General features: G+C 55.4%; 6 protein-coding genes across 6 annotated transcripts in view; 3 read left to right on the top strand and 3 right to left on the bottom strand.

Annotated features, from left to right (window-relative positions):
- Positions 1–278, top strand: part of MONBRDRAFT_13937 (uncharacterized protein) — a gene marked incomplete at both ends in the record, with an annotated part of 1,109 nt that extends 831 nt beyond the window's left edge. Inside the window, one exon of the mRNA XM_001742772.1 lies at positions 7–278. Within this exon, the coding sequence (XP_001742824.1) occupies positions 7–278 (272 nt within the window). The remainder of the gene's footprint in view (positions 1–6) is intronic.
- Positions 279–495: 217 nt separating this feature from the next.
- Positions 496–8,896, bottom strand: MONBRDRAFT_30984 (uncharacterized protein; the record flags this gene model as incomplete). Its single annotated transcript, XM_001742324.1, has 30 exons — positions 496–764; positions 847–1,083; positions 1,179–1,267; positions 1,370–1,516; positions 1,608–1,703; positions 1,819–1,941; positions 2,019–2,081; positions 2,234–2,360; positions 2,506–2,577; positions 2,677–2,938; positions 3,027–3,144; positions 3,298–3,457; positions 3,572–3,722; positions 3,776–3,928; positions 4,541–4,653; positions 4,744–5,065; positions 5,174–5,277; positions 5,375–5,434; positions 5,526–5,606; positions 5,696–5,800; positions 5,912–6,088; positions 6,136–6,282; positions 6,391–6,492; positions 6,626–6,772; positions 6,839–6,964; positions 7,106–7,362; positions 7,655–7,765; positions 8,024–8,206; positions 8,302–8,386; positions 8,549–8,896. The coding sequence occupies 30 exons, from the start codon at positions 8,894–8,896 to the stop codon at positions 687–689; spliced, it is 4,344 nt and encodes a 1,447-aa protein (XP_001742376.1). The 3' UTR covers positions 496–686.
- A 212-nt stretch (positions 8,897–9,108) lies between these two features.
- On the top strand, positions 9,109–9,822 carry MONBRDRAFT_22436 (uncharacterized protein; the record flags this gene model as incomplete). The annotated part of the gene is made up of 1 exon (XM_001742771.1): positions 9,109–9,822. One exon carries the CDS (start codon positions 9,109–9,111, stop codon positions 9,820–9,822), a length of 714 nt encoding a protein of 237 aa, XP_001742823.1.
- Positions 9,823–10,103: 281 nt separating this feature from the next.
- On the bottom strand, positions 10,104–11,447 carry MONBRDRAFT_35657 (uncharacterized protein). The gene is made up of 2 exons (XM_001742323.1): positions 11,223–11,447; positions 10,104–11,088 (listed from the first exon to the last, which is right to left on the bottom strand). The coding sequence occupies exons 1-2, from the start codon at positions 11,355–11,357 to the stop codon at positions 10,195–10,197; spliced, it is 1,029 nt and encodes a 342-aa protein (XP_001742375.1). The 5' UTR covers positions 11,358–11,447; the 3' UTR covers positions 10,104–10,194.
- A 340-nt stretch (positions 11,448–11,787) lies between these two features.
- Cdk10 (uncharacterized protein) lies at positions 11,788–13,107 on the top strand (the record flags this gene model as incomplete). The annotated part of the gene is made up of 4 exons (XM_001742770.1): positions 11,788–11,935; positions 12,033–12,271; positions 12,417–12,491; positions 12,613–13,107. 4 exons carry the CDS (start codon positions 11,788–11,790, stop codon positions 13,105–13,107), a joined length of 957 nt encoding a protein of 318 aa, XP_001742822.1.
- A 477-nt stretch (positions 13,108–13,584) lies between these two features.
- Positions 13,585–14,829, bottom strand: MONBRDRAFT_13732 (uncharacterized protein; the record flags this gene model as incomplete). Its single annotated transcript, XM_001742322.1, has 2 exons — positions 13,585–14,576; positions 14,661–14,829. 2 exons carry the CDS (start codon positions 14,827–14,829, stop codon positions 13,585–13,587), a joined length of 1,161 nt encoding a protein of 386 aa, XP_001742374.1.
- Between the last annotated feature and the right edge of the window lie 1,045 nt (positions 14,830–15,874).

Here is a 15,874-nt window from a genome sequence, read left to right as displayed (position 1 = left end):
GACAAGCATTTCAAAAGCTGGACAAGGACGGCAACGGCCGCATTACCAAGGAGGACCTCAAGGGCGTCTATGATGTCAAAAAGAATCCCAAATACATTAGTGGCGAGATGGACGAAGACGAGCTGCTCGAGGAATTCTTGGCCTCGTTTGACACCCCTGGTCGGGCAGACGGCAAGGTGGAATGGGACGAGTTTGTCTCCTACTACAGTGGGGTCTCAGCCTCCATCGACACTGACACATACTTTGTTCTTATGATGACTCAAGCCTGGAAGCTGTAAGCGCCAGCAACCACCATAGATCAGCTATTGTCAAGCCAAACCCTGACCGCAAATGTTATTTGAGACAACTCCCTCGGCTTGAGGAGCCGTGCATTTGGTTTTGATTCTGCTCTTGCTGTTTGTTTCCTTGTTTGTTTTTCTCTTTGGGTAGAGCGTTTCGCGTGTATTCAGATCAGAGTTGAAACTCCTCACAGATGTCAGCTCTCAGTCTGTAATTGGCGCATGAACCGGTCTTGAATTGCTCCTGAAATACCAAGAGGCAGCAGAGAGATGGTTGCACAGATAACAGACAATATTTCTTACGCCCCCTTGTATCCACAACCGTCACGCGACAGCGCTGATTGAGAACAGAGCAGTTTCATCAGGTTCAAGAAGATGAAGATGGAACGAGCAAAATTCGTGCGCTATTTACAAAGCTCGAGGATAGTTGCGCTTCAAGCTGAAGCTATAGAGCTCAACATTGGTCGAATCCTCAAACAACGACATCTAGGCACCCGTGCCAGATGCGTGAAATCATAGCGACGCACACGGCGTTGACAAAAATGCACACGCACCAGCAACAACTTACCGTGAGATGAGTCTTGTTTGCAACATCCAGGGTCGCGTAACCCCAATCGGAAGCCATAAAGTCACCCCAAGCAGGAGCCGTCTTGGGGACCTTGTCCAGTGACATGCCGCCGTTGCCGACGCATACATGCACAGTGCCCTGGAAAAGATCCTCGTCCATGGACTTTGCGCAGGTGCCGTTGTAGACGGGGCAGGTAACCAGGGCATTGTGGACATGGCCCACCAAGAAGAGATCGACCTAAATTTGGGGTAAAGTAGATTCCAGAATGGGTCACGACGTGACGCGAAGGAAGGCAAGAAGATACAGCGAGAGAGAGGTGTTGCAGCACGTACCTTATTTTCGTACATGAGCGACTCGAGAACCTGAAAGTGGGGGTCGATGGCCGATACATCATCGCGCACGTAGTACATGGGGCGATGACCTTTCTCAAAGCAAACAGAGCCAGAGCATCGAGATCACCGTGCATGAGCGGCGATCCCAAGAGTCAAGGCGAGATTAGGGGAGTGAATACGGGCCGTCGCACCCATCATGATGAGCCACGGCGTTTCGCTGCGGTTCATCTGGGCAATGTCATCCGTAATAAAATCGTATTGATCGCTGCCGGGCGCCACCTCCAGTTCCGTGTTGATTGTGATGAAATGAACGGGTCCCATGTCAAAAGAGTACCAGCCTAAACACGTGCGACAACATGTGCGCTGAGGACAATATGCACAATACATGCGATGGAACATGGGTGTACGGGTCAAGGCACAAGCACAAACCGCTAAACTGGTTGTGCGAGGGCACGGGCATGGGGAAGCGAGCGTTGGTGGGTTGCGCGCATTCACCCCCCGAGTCGTTGCTGCCATAGTATGTGCCTAAGAGCGCCAAACACCACCGGAGCACAGTCATGGCAAAACAAAGCGTACAGCGGCCGTCGGTGGCTATTGGCAAGCAGGACAGCACGAGGTGGAGAAACACATCAACGCTCACCTGACCGACGATCGGGAGTATCTTGCTCGTGGTTGCCCAGGGCAGTCATGATGGGCAGAACGCTGCCGAGCGGCTCGGCTTGGGCCATGAAAAGCTCCCACTTGGCAGAATAGCCGGTGGCATCTATCGCCGCGGGCAGCCATCTCCGTGAGAAGCAGTTGTATTAGTGCGCTCGACGCAGGCAAAGGCTCAGCACGCACAAGAAATGTCACCAATGTGCAGGACAACGTCAGCGCTAGACGCAAGATCTGTCATGTGCTGGTCTAGTGACAAGGCAAGGAAACGGGCATTGGCAGCCATGGTCAGCAAAACACTAGGTGGTAGGTAAAACGTGCTCATTGGCCGCAAAGCAAAACAAAAGGCCGGCACACAAGGGAGAGGGAGCCAAGCTTCGCTTGGGGAAGCGCGCACACACAAGTTTGGGTGGCATTGGGCTCGATCCAGTGGTAAGAGCAATGATCCGGTTCGGTGGCACCGACATCCGCAGCAACCAACACGCGCAGGGCGGCATTGGGATCGGCGCTCTTGGCGGCAGTAAATGTCTACGTAAGCCCATTGAAGCCCCAAACGGAGAAAGGCACCCAGAAAAAGGCCAAGGCGTGTGGTCCGTGCGTCAGCAAGCGAGTGCTTTCATGCGAGCTCCGACAACACGAGCAAAGCACAGCCCAACAAGAAGTTGCATCGCACCTTGGTCTCACTCCAGCCATATTGGTCATTACCATAGATGTAAGAGACCTTATCCGTGCCGGGTGTCAGACCCTGTTGCCATGTAGAAGAGGCGGGGGTGAGCGGCTGAATGTCAATGGCATGCACAATGACTCAGGAAAATGTAAAAGTACTGTGCAAGGTTGCACAAACCTTGATAACGGCAGTATGGAAGAAGCCAGGCTCTCGCCAGCCTTGAGTCCGTCCAGGCTCACCACAGAGGTCGTCCGTAGTGTAGGTGTAGGCCTTTGCCGGGATGCTGACGGCAGTCGCAGCGCCATTGACGGTGTAATTGACAAAGCCGGGCGTCGGGAACTTGCTGTTCCAAGTCAGACGCATTTCTGTGGGGTCGGCCGTGAGCGCCAGCACACCGTGGCGCGGAGCCTCAGGATGCGTAAAGCTGATGACATCAGACCTACAAGCAAAAGACGGCCGGGTCGTGGGGATCAGTGGTGGCTGGAGCTGAAACAGGCCCAGCTAGAGATCGAGATTTGACAACGAACTTGTTCACGGCCACCGGATTGGTGGTACCGTTGTAAAAGAGCCAAAAAGCGACGGTCTCGCGCATGTCCAAGAGACGAAAGTTGTACGAGCCTGCACCGGTGCTGGCAAAACTTGGATCTAGTCAAGCACAATACCACCAGCGTCCGGGCAGTGCACGTGCGTAGATGCCAGGTGCAAGCGTGCAAGCGTGAGAATGAGTCTACACACACAGGGAACGAAGAGCTTCAAACCCAGAGCATGAGTGCAGCGTGAATGTTGCCATGGCCCTACCGGCAGAGCAGACTTGATATTTCAGGGCAGCAGTGGCAGTCCATGGGGCTGTCGCGGGGTATGGGATTGCGGGAATGGTCGAGACATCAACATTATCTGGACTGAAGACGCCGATCCAGCAGCTGGCGCGCTCCGCCTCGGGCACGCCACTCCAGGAAAGCTAAACGCGGGTTCAAGAGGCAGGCATTGGACCAACACAGCCAGCAAGTGAGCAAGACGTGCCATCGAGCTCAGGACGAACAACCCATGTCGCCCCTGGCCGGTCGTGTCGCACCTGTACCCAGTCACCATCTGAGATGGTGGTAGCATTAAGGCTCAGCTGAACTTGGCTGCTCAGGTCCAAGGTCGCAACACGGGCTGGCCGAGCCGCCACCGCAGCAACCAGGGCAATTGCCACAACCGCCAAAACACTCATGGCAGTCATCCTGTTCAGAAAAAAAAAATAAAATAAAACCCCAAGAGCGACGTAAACACACACCTTTGGCTTTCTTCTCTCTGCTTTGTCTCCTCTCTCTCTCTCCTCTCCTCTCTCGCTCTCTCTTTCTCTCTCTCTGACTTTTCTCTCTCTCTCTCTTTCTCTCTCTCTTTTTCGCTCCAATCCTCTTTGACGAGAGGGTGCTTTGATGCAACACTGTGTGGTTGCCCACGACGAGCCACAAGAGCTTTAACGGGCGACTGCCGTTGGTCGTGACTGCCGAACAAAAGGCGGTAACATCGCCATGTCTCAGCTTACATGTAGCTTCCATCGAGGGCTTTGGGATGGAACGAACGTACGGGCGGGTGGCGTGTCAGGGCACCAGGTGTCAAGGCCATTGGACAAGATCTTGTTCCGTTCTTGTCACGTTGATCGGACGCTATGTGTAATGGGTGAGGATGCTGGTCATGACATCATCTTGTATTTTGTCATTTTGTCAGAAAAACGATGCTCAGCTCTTATTGGTGTGAGATGCTTTGCAGTATGGCCGCATCCAAAGTGCCAGCTTTGGGCACTCGTTGCAATAGTGCATGTGTCACGATCAGCGCCAATCGCATCGCCCGGCACAGACTTGGCTGGTGACGTGCCCACGGTCTGTGCTGTCGTGCAATGAGCAGCGCCACCCGATCCACACTAGCATCAGTTCTCATGCGTGCTTGTTGATGTTCAGGCCATGCATCCGTCCTCGTGCCCCTATGTCCGCCTATGTCGATTTCAGCGTCGCCGTTGACAAGTTCGCGTTCGCAAACGAGCCAGCCCGCCTCTCACTCGGCCTTGATTCGGACGGGACGCGCAGCTACGGACGAGCGGCAAAGCACTCGGATTAGCAGAAAGAGAAATATTCCCGCGATACCAACGACCAGAGATAGGTTCAATAGTCCCTATGGTCAGCGCAACGTGTTGGCCCACAAAGAGCCGCGCATGAGCTTCCGGCCAGCACGGATGGGTGGGATCGTGCCGTCGAGGCGCACCTGATCGTTCTCGCGCAACATGTCGCCCACATTCTCTGGACCACTACCTGTCATCCAAGCCTGAATCACGCGCTGACAGTGATCGGCTTCGAGCCGCTGCCCAATCTCCTCACGGGCATATGTGCGTGCGTAACCGTGCAGGTTCAATACCAGGCCGTAGTCAGCCACGAGTGCGCGCAGCCGGCGGCGCGCCCGCTGCAAAGGCTTTTCCACCCGCTCGCGCAACTGCCGCACGTTGTCCTCGCCAAAGGCCTTTGCCAGCTCATCCAACCGTGTTTGAAGCGCCACCAAACCCTGGTTATAACTGGGCATGCCCTCGAAACTGCGGCCACCCATCCAACCAGTGTCCGCACGCGTCAAGAGAAGCCGTGCAACTCACATCTGCTACAATGTGATCCTGAACACGTCCCAGACGCCCCAAGCCACGTACCGAAGCGCCACCTTCCGAAACTTGCGATACGCACGGCGAGTTTGCTCAGCCACTAGCTTGTTCTCCTCTTGGATCGAGATGGGCAGCTGTACTTGAACCAAGACCTAGGAAGTTTATACAAGAACATGGTCACCCGTTTACCCAAAAACCGCACAACTGCATGGCTTGAGCAACACCGTTTATCTAAAAGAGAGGACCAACCTCGTGCACTTCCTGCTGAATCTCTGCCTCAAGGGACTTGATATGCCGCCGCACGAGGGCCTGCCAGATGCCCATGACGACAGTTTAGTACCACATGAGCACCAGCACCAGTGCCCGGCCAATCCAAAGTAGGCCAAGCGATGGAACGTACCTCGTTATCGTCGCGCCACTGATAGGCGAGCGTTTGTAGCTGAGCCAGGAGATTCGTCTTCTCTTGGTCATGAGCAGGATGCTGCCCAATCCCAGTTGCCAAAACCAAGCACCCAGATGAGCACAAGCAGGTGTTGGCTCTGCACAAGAAAAGCCGAAACTGGCGCAGACCTGATGATATCCATCGGTCTGACGCCCGAACACAGCCAAAGCCTCCGCCAAGACCGCATCCTGCTTGACCTGAAGCTCCTCCTGGCTCCACATCACCATCCCCACCTGCAGAGGCATGATCCACAATTGTAATCAGCGGACAGTAAGCCAGTCAAGCCAGTGTGAGGCATGCATGCCTCAAACACCTGGGCCGAGCAGCAGAGTCGCACGGCTCACCTCAGCAATGGCCTTTTTGGCATGAATCAGAGCAGCAAAGGTGGCCTGTTGCATGGACGCTACAATCCGGCGCAAGTTGCGCGCCTGGGCCACCTCGCACCGTTGCTGCATTACAGCTAGCAGCTTGCCCGCAGCCTTGCCCACCAACAGACGTGAGGTCATCCTCTTAACATCTGCCTTCCCCGTTGTGAGGGCCCAGCAACGTGACGGATTGCGCCGCTTACCGCTCGCCCGTTCGAGCCGTATGGTGCAAACTGCCCTGCAGTCTGCCTCTGCAGGGCATCCATGCTCGACTGCAAGTACGAATCCAGCTCCTCCGTCATCATTTGTCTAAGACCCCCCAAACTTGCAACAAACTTGTCTTCGGCCTCCTGCGTTACACCATGAATGGGGCCAACCAAATCAAATTGCTCACACATCAAGCAATAACAGGCCAGGTGGCAAGGTGCAACCCTGCAGAGCCGAGCCGAGGGCCATACCCGCAGGATGCGCTCCACGTGTGCCTGCGTTTTGGCGAGATAACGTTCCGTCGTCTGCTTGGTCAGCAGTTTGAGTTCGGCCTTCAGAGTACCGATGGCATCCTAGGACGTGGAGAGCAAGATGGACACAGAGCGGGGCTTAGATACAGGGTGCGTGCGTACAGACGCCACAAACAAAAGATCGAACTGGTAAGCCGAGCGAGGCCAAAGACGTCAGCCAGTGAGCAATCCACACCTGAGCGAAGCGTGTGTCCAAGTCAAACATTTGCCGTTCAAACCCTTTGATCGTTGCTGCCTTTGCATCATGTAACTGCTGCTCAAAGAGAAGTTCAGCCAATGGTGGTTGTACAGCCAACAAGTCTTCAACCATTCGCCGAAAGAACTACACCGATGGACATTGGGCCCCAGAACGTCAAGAGGTCAATGGCACGCAAACACTCAGTCACACCGCTCGAGCAAGGACGTCAGCCAAGCCGCTTGCCTGCAGGCTTTGTTCTCTAGCTTGAACAGCTTGCTCCCGCACCAGCATGCTCCATTGCGAAGGCAGCTGACCTAGGCCTCCGTTATTGACCGTCTACAAGAGGAGAAACAGGCGATGGGCGGCGCAGTCGCAGGGACACAGCAAATCAAGTCGCAGCGCCATTGTCCGCTTGAATTTCTCTACCCAGCTTCCCCCCAGTCTCTTTCCCTTGACAATAGCTGTACTCAGACGCACCGTCACGAGCAGGTCAACCAGAAACACGAACTGTGCCGGTGTCAATGCTTGCGAGGGTGCCGAGTGCTGCCGGGGAGCAGCAATACTCAACAAGGCACGGCTGAGCTGGCTCAAGCCAGAGGGTGCCTCGTCACTCAATGTGGCCGAAGCTTCGTGAGGCGTTTCTGTATGCTTCTGGCGCAAGAGCTCGACCAAATGCTGTTGCACAGCTTCAATGTCTTTGATGTAATCAGCCGTCAGGTCTGCCGGCGCAAGTGCTGGACATGCGAGCAGCCGACAAGTCAGTGAAGCGGGCGCTGACCAGGTCTCTTTATGAATGCAGCCTCACCGTCGAGCTGAAGGAGAGATTGGCGACTTGTGGAAGGCAAAAAGACGGTCCGGCAGTAGGCCGCCGGGAAGATATGCTTCAAGCCCGTGCCAGTCTCATTTCGCTGGTCACGCTGATGTTCCTGTGGCGTTGGAGAACGCGTGTCACCAGGAGGCAGAAATAATCATGGGCTTGATCCAACTTTTGTAGTGTCATCTCTCAAGCACAAGCCAGGGATGCACCTGCCTGTTGGTCCATGAGACGACGAAGCCATGCATCCGGACTCTCGCCGTCGATCTGCTCTTGGAAGAAGTCCTGAACCACCCAGGTAAGGCTGGGAAAGTTGAGCATGGCTGCATGAACCGTGCCATCCCCAAGTTCCATGCCCCAGTACAACAGGAGCATGGCCGAAGGGAATTGGAAATCACACCAAGTCATTAAATGAGACTCAACGAGACATGAACATGACGACCCAACGCCACGGTGTTTCTAGACAACAGCAGCAGCAGCAGCAGCAGCAACAACAACAACAACAATAACAACAACAACAACAGCAACAACACCATCAACATCAACGACACCAACAACAACCATAGACTGGCCACACGTACCAGGTGAAAATTGGCTCTGGGAGCGCAGAGCCGTTTGAAACTGGAAGAGCTGAGCTCTGCGCGCCAGCACCTCGAGATACTCCATGGCAGCCTCGTCAATGATTCGAACGGAGTTGTAGACCAAATGCGTTGACAGCAAGGTTGTGACGGCAAACAAGGCAGCGTCATAATCGGGAGAATTGCCTGGAACAGCAGACTCACTGTGAGACGGGTAGGCCCAAGAGACACTGCACGCAGACAGCTTGCCTTGAACCCCAAGCACTCGAGCGCTCGCGTACCTGGGGCAGCCAGGCCCTCGGTGTCTAACACAACGACGCGAAGGCGCTGCCCATCGGTGGCCGGCACGCTAAATGTCCAAATGCCCTGTACACACAATGACAAGACAATGACAGGAGAGGAGGTAAGATATCTTTGTTCAGCTTCAAAGATTTTCTGGCCCCGGTCTTGGCCTATTTTCTTATCCTCGATTGTCTTGGCTGGTGTGCGTGCAGGGCTGTCAATGTGCTGAGTCTCAGGCAGACAGACCTCGGTCGTGGGCTGGACTGTGGGTCCGAGCGTAAAGCCGGCCATGCGATCGACAAGACGATTCGCCAGAAAGGATTTTCCAGAGTGAAAGGGCCCCACCACACCAACGACATAGACGGGTTCGTGCCAATTTGTTGCAATGTACTGCAAACTGGACCGGTTCACTGCCAACCGGCCGGTCTGGTCGCGCCCCACAAGCTGCAGTGGCCGAGCAGCAGACTGGTGGGCCGGCAACAGCTTCTCCTGAAGCGTAAGCAGCGACGCATTGGCCACAGCCCCTGGCCAGCCATGATGATTTCCGCAGACCCCAGCCAGGACCAGGCCCATAATCCAGTACTGCCACCCCATCCTGTCACCACACCCTCCTGCTCGACCACCGGACGGTCCGCGGCTGTCAATTTTTATGACTTTTTTCCGAGAAGCGCAAACCGTCACAAGCAGTATGTTTTGTCTGACAAACATCAATCTGACAATGTAAACCCATTTGTCACTGCGCTCGTGAACTATAACATTAGGAGCTTCATTCGGACCGCCGCAAGATGACGCTGGGAATGACGGCCATGCTGCGCTGGGCGCTCAAGCCCCTGGACAACCTCATGTTGGCCAGCGCATCTCTGATCGGGACGGCCATGGTGACACCGCGGATTCTGCTCAACCTCTCCTCCATGCCCGCGCAACAGGCGCTGTCCAAGATGGAGGTCTGGCGAGCCTGCGCTGCTGCACCACTGGGCACGTACGCCTTCCTGGGTTTGGTCCATGCCGCGGCCCCGTACACGGCCAGTGTGCAGCCCATCCTCACCCGCATGGATGAGGTGGAGGCTGAGGGATACATTGTGGAACAGCCGTGGCTCCGTAACCCCTTCAACTCGGTTCATGCCGTTGCTCTAACAAATCTGGGTGAGTATGTCTCGGGCATCATTGTCACCTCTGTCATGGAGCAGCGCACGTTGCAGCACCCCGATCTGGCGTGGCGCGGCATCGTCACGGCTCTGGGCACAACCTATCACAAGAAGGCTCGTGGCAAGATCCGCGCCGTGGCTACCCCGGCACCTTTGCCCACGACGGTGGGCCTTCATGACTACACGGTATGCATCTGTCCCGGCACCTGCCTGCACGTGTTCCCCCTTCTTCAAAATCGCCTGCAGATCGGCTCATCCTTACCTCGGACTGATCAGGTCGAGTCGCTGCTCTACAACAGCGCCAATGAGCTGGTGGCCACGACCACAGCACAATGGACCATCAACGTCTCTGAGAAGCGTTTAAAGAAGCAGTAGTACCCTTCTTGACAGCTGGATTGGGCGCCGGGCGCACTTTTTTTTTTTTTTTTTCAATCCTTTCCTTGACATGTGATGCCTTTGTTTTTTTTTCTTTGCCTTGACTTTGTTGTTTGCTTACTTTGTGCATGTACCTGTCCGTCTAAGCGCCGGGTGTTGAGTAAGAGGAGAGCCCTCAGCGTACGTGTTATTTGACTTTGACATGATTTTGTCAACTCAGACACAAGGCTCCCCAGCTCCTGTCTTCTGCAAGCTGATCTTGATTGCCTCACCGCCCAGATATGCTTATGGTGGATGAAATTTAGGCCCACAGCGCCTCGTGGGAACAGAAAACAACCAGTCTTCAAGTTCTCCGAGCTTTCAATGCGTCACCTAATCCAAAATGCATCCATAGGTCTCGTGGTGTGCTCCAGCCAGGCGGGTGGGCCCCGGAGCAAATGCGGCATAAAAGGTGTTGTTCTGCAATGAATCCCGTGGATCATCATCGAGGGCAGCGGCCTGGTATTGGTAGCCACCCACGGCACTGGTCAGCACAAAGCGCTCCATCACCAGCATGGCATCCACGTCCACGTAGAGCAGGGATTGCAGCGTGTCCAAGAGTGTGGCAAAGTGAGCCAGTGCCTCAGCTGTGTATGGCATCTGTCGGAGATCAAGGCGCTGCATGTGGGTCCGTGGCCCTTCCGTTCGAAGCAGGGCGGCCAGGGCGGGCATGGGAACAAGTGGACACTTGCGGAGCGACAAGAATTGCAGCGGTGGGTTGGCCCGGGCTAAGTGCGTGAGAAAGGTTCCGTTTGTGGGGGTCGCCCGCAGCGAGAGATGGCGGAGGTGTGGCAATTGACCAAGGGCTTGTCCCACCTGCTTATCAAGGCCGGGGATAAAGCCCAAGTCAAGATAAGCCAGCTTTGGACATGCCCGAAGTACGCCTGCAATTGATTCGTCACTGCACTGCACGCAACCACGCAAGGATAGCACGCGAAGCTGCGTGCATTGCACCAAGGGCGCCAACCCACTCGGGGAAATGGACCGACACCCCGCCAAGTTAAGCCGCTGCAGGGTTGTAGCGCATTGCGTCGCCACAACGGCCAGAGTCGCTTGACGGACGCCGCGACACAGTTCCAGATCCAACTGAAAGACTGGCCCGAGCCGGAGGCAACTACCCAGCCCTTGATCGTCGACCTGCAGTTCGAGCTCACAGCCGGCCAACCCAAAGTTCACGTAGGTCCATAAATGTGGGTGGCAGCCCACACGCCGCCATTGCCGGCACACCTACAAACAGCAGCAGGAATCCATATGAACAGGCAGACAAGCTGGTTGCAGAGTGCCGAGGGCTCGCCGGTGGCTTGCACAGCCGTGAGATGCCATTGCGGGCCCAGTGGCATGCCGACCAAAGCACAACAAACCTGCATGAGCACCAAAAGCTCGCGCGGCGAGAACCGCGAGAAGATGTTGAGGAGAACATCATCGGGCAGCACCACAGGCCGCACGTCCATACACTTGCGCAACCTTATTCCTTGCCTTGGCTGCAACGTGTCCATTGATGCCCATGCCCGAATCCAAGCGCTGCTTGCGCGACCTCACCCGCGTCCTGACCACGTTGCGCGACGATTTTTGACGAGCAAGGAGCGATGATCTCCCGATGGAAGGAAAACGCCACATCGTCTGACATCAATAACCATTTACTTTTCGTCCTGAACTTTCATAACATCTCCATTGAGAACTGCAGCAACTGTTGTTACAGCTGCACAACATTTGGAGAGCCCTGCTCGTCGGCTCGTCTGCTCTTATCGTTCGTTGGCCCGTTGGTCGGTGCGGCGTGGCAAACTTGGAACGGCATCGATGAGCAAGAGGCGAAAGAGTGAGGATGAGGCCTCGAGTGCTTCAGGGAGTCGTGCCGGCGCCATCATGCCGCCGGTGCAACTGACTTCATTCACCACCCTGCGCGAGGCGCCGGCCCCGCCCGAGGCCATGGCTGGTTCATGTCGCTCCATCACCGAGTTTGAGAAGCTCAATATCCTGGGCGAGGGCACCTATGGTGTTGTTTATCGCGCCCGCGACTCCCGCACGGGGCACCAGGTTGCAGTCAAACAAGTCAAGATGAATCAAGAACGAGGAGGTGAGTTTTAGGTCACAGGACAGGGCTGCTTGCTGCTGGGCTTTTGAGCTTGAAATTTGTGCCCGGTCAGTGGAAAGCTCAACACGTGCTGGGCCAGGATTGCCGTTGAGTAGCTTGCGAGAGATTACGGCCCTTCAGCAGCTGCGCCACACCAACGTTCTCCAGCTGCTGCACGTGGCTGCCGGTCGGCGACTTACCTCCATCTTTTTGATTATGGAGTATTGTGAGCATGACCTAGCGGCGCTGGTGGACAACATGCCTGCACCCTTTCCCGAGCCTGCCGTGAAATGTTTGATGCAGCAGCTCTTTGCGGGCCTGGATGCCATGCATCGCGAGGTACCGCTTTCCTGCTTGCTTGACCCTGCGGTCTTGGTTCTTCTTGTTCTTCCTCCCTCTCTCTTCTGCTTTGGGCAAACTTGCACCCACACATTCAATTCCTGCTGGCGCTCATCATCGGAATTGCGCCCTTCCTTCGCCAAAGTGTCTCATTCATCGTGACCTCAAGCTCAGCAACTTGCTACTGACCGACCACGGCATTCTCAAGGTTGCTGATTTTGTATGTAGTAACCACCTACATCTTCTTTGCTGCTCTCATGTTTGGGTTGAGGCAAACCTGCACCAGCGTTCGTGCCGCAGCTGACTTGCCTCCGTTTTTGTGCCCATCCCTCCCATGTTAGGGCCTTACACGGGTGATTGAGGACCCAGCACACCACATGAGCCCCACCGTGGTGACCTTGTGGTACCGCCCACCTGAACTTGTTTTTGGCATGAAGAACTACACGCGTGCCGTTGATATTTGGTCCTGTGGCTGCATCTTCGCCGAATTACTTGCTCACGAGCCCCTCTTCCCGGCCAAAACCGAGGTGGCCCTCTTGGAAATGGTCATTGGCTTGCTTGGAGCGCCACACGAGTCTATTTGGCCCGCTTTTCGGGATTTACCCCTGGCCCATCGCTTTCACATGCCTCATCAGCCGTACAGCAACCTAAAGCAGCGCTTTGGGTTCCTTTCGAGCACAGGCTTGGACCTCATGCAGGACCTGCTCATGTACGACCCGGAGAAACGGCTTTCAGCCATTGCTGCTTCGGTTCATCCTTACTTTCGGACAGCTCCGTTGCCCCTGGACCCCGAATTCATGCCTACGTTCCCACGACATCGAAATTACAATCACTGATAAGCAAGCAATTCACCCAGCTCATCCGACTGTCAAGCCACGAAAGGGAGTGCGAAGCTGTTGAAACTTCCCCCACCTGTCTTCCCTCTAGTCCCTTTACGTTTCCTCTCCATCTCTTTTCTCCGTTTTGCCGTTTCTCACCAAGTGTTCTGGTCATAATGTCAATTGCTTTGGGGCGTTGAACGCCATCAATTGAGAGGAACGTAAAACTCAAGTAGCCTAACTCGCGCAGCGAGTCATATCAGATGCGACGGACTTGACCCGGGCGTGGTGCCAACACCATCTGAGCTCATAAGCGCCAAGGGACTAGCTAGACGTGGCTCTGCTTCCGCCTTTTGGCGTCTCTATTTATTTAATGAATGGTACTCGCCAAACCAAAGGGGGGGGGGGGGGGGGGGGGTAAACGCGAGGCATCGCCTCCCAGGGTGGGCATTGAGTGGACGGGACCGAAAGCTCAAAAAAATGAGGCAATGGCGCCTAGCGGCCATTGCCCCCGGCACGCGGTGCTGGAGCGGGCTCCTCATCCTCGCTCCAGTTGTCCTCATCATCCAGGGCAATGGGAAGGTGGTGGGGCAGCTGGAATTCGTCGCGTGCTTCAGCAGGACCCTCCGGCCTATACGGACGCCAGGTGAGCAGCTCAGGATCACCACTGCCAGTGATGACGTAGGGTGCAGCTTCGTCAGCAACAAGGCACGATATGGGATGGTAGTGGCCACGCATGGTGCGCACGGGCGCGCCACCATCCCATAGGTCGTAGAGAACAAGGTCTGAGGCGTTGGGGTAGAGCAGGTAAGGACGTCCGGCGCTCTCCAAGATACGCATCCGTCGAGTGTGCGCCTGGCTGGGCTTGATGCCGGAAAAGACAGTGAGGTGTCGGCGCAGGGTACGCATGTCCCAGGTGTGGATTTGCCGGGCTACGCAGCACGTGGACACGAGGGTTTGACCATCGCTAGAAAAGGTGAGGCCATTGACGTGGCCCGAGTGGGCCGGGGCGCTTGTACGCGCATGAAGACTGGCTTGATCGTCGTTGCCCATGTCGAGCTGGGTCAGCATGGCTCGAGCCTTGCGGACGTCCCAGAGACGAATCGTATTGTCACGACTACCAGTGACCAACAAATGTTCATTGGCGGGGCTCCATTGCAGTGCCAACACGGCGCGGGTATGACCGGCCAGGCTATGAGTGCGGGCACCAGACCGAATGTCGCACAGGTGCACGTGTTTGTCACCACCGGCAATGGCCACTAGGCAGCTACCACTGGGTGTCACGCAAATGCCGTGGCCGAAGACATGTCGAAAGCCAGCAAACTGCTCCACCACGACGGCACGGTTTGTATCCCAGACCTTGACTAGACCCCGCATGTCGGAGGATACAAATAGACCCGTGTCCAGAGGAAACCACTGGACATCGTTGATGAGAGCTTGGTGGCCGTATTCACCACGAGCCCGGATTTGGGCAAGCAAGGGCAGGGCTCCTGTGGCTGCGCGGGGCTCGGGCTCCTGGGCCATTCCAACTCTGCCCGCGGCACCCCGGTCAGCGGGGCTGAAGCGCCGACGTAACGCCAAAGACTGGACGTCATAGATGCCAAGATGACCGGAATGAGTCCCAGCAAGCAGATAGCGGCGCTCTATCGCGTCAAGCGCCAATGCACTGTAGCCGCTGCGATGGAGCGAGGGCAGGGACACGTCGGCATCTAAATCAAGCGCATGAAACTGCTGTAGCATCAAGGGATATTGCACTTCACTGGCTGTGGCACCCTGGCGCCAAGCCTGCAGATGCCCGAACATGCTGGCGGTGGTGCCGTATGGATGATCGGCAACGATGGTGACGGGGAGGAACGGGTCACCGCCAGTGCTGCTGGCTTTGAGCTCGCATGACCCCAAACGACTCCAGAACAATACAATTTGAAACCAAGGCTAGGCAACGATGATCACATAAACCAGGCCGCACTAGCCGCCGTTCCCCTGCCGCCTTGAATGGGGCTCCCCCCTCTTGTCATTGGCGTTGACCTCTGGCCCCTGGTGTAGGCGTCAAAAGGTTATCGGCGTCGGGAGCTGGCGGCGACGGAAGGGTGGCCCCCTGTCCTCAAATTTTGATGACAACCGGTTTTTTTAAAATAAAAAAAAGGTTAAAAAAAGAGAGAGAGAAAAATTTTCGAATGATGAATGAAGAAGATGACGCGAGGTGACGATGTCTCTCTCTCTCTCTCTCTCTCTCTCTCTCTCTCTCTCTAAATCTCTCTCTCTCTAAATCTCTCTCTCTCTCTCTCTTAATCTCTAAATCTAATCTCTCCTCTTTCTCTCTCTCTCTTTCTTTCCCCGATGTGGTTTTTTTTTTTTTTTTTTTGATGTTTGACAATTTTTTCTTCAACACATTTTTTTTTTCTCGCAACGAGTTGATCGCAGGTACGTGCCCGGATGGCAGTAGCGGTGATGGCGATCGTGGCGGGGCGGGGAGGGCCAAGTAAGATAGAAAAAATGGCCCGAATACCATGCGCTTGGTGCACCAAAGGCATTGGCACGAGCTCGAGAGTGTACATTTTACGGACTTGGCTGCGCGCTGCCTCCGCAACCAAACGCATGTGCTGGCCTCGCCACACGAGAAGCACCACTGTCACCTGCACGTACAAGTATGCCCTCACCTTGGATTGTGCGTGGACCCTTCTCCATCCTGGACCATCTTCTCCCCCACTATGGCAGTAATTCTGTCCTTAGTCTGATCATTTGACATTTCTTGGGAGCCTCTAAAGATGTTTACTTCCCTGTTCCG

This window comes from Monosiga brevicollis, genomic scaffold (genome assembly GCF_000002865.3).
Source record: "Monosiga brevicollis MX1 MONBRscaffold_2 genomic scaffold, whole genome shotgun sequence".
In the NCBI taxonomy this organism is placed as follows: domain Eukaryota; class Choanoflagellata; order Craspedida; family Salpingoecidae; genus Monosiga; species Monosiga brevicollis.
Note: the sequence above shows the minus strand (reverse complement) of the source record. Positions and strands in the feature narration are given on the sequence as shown.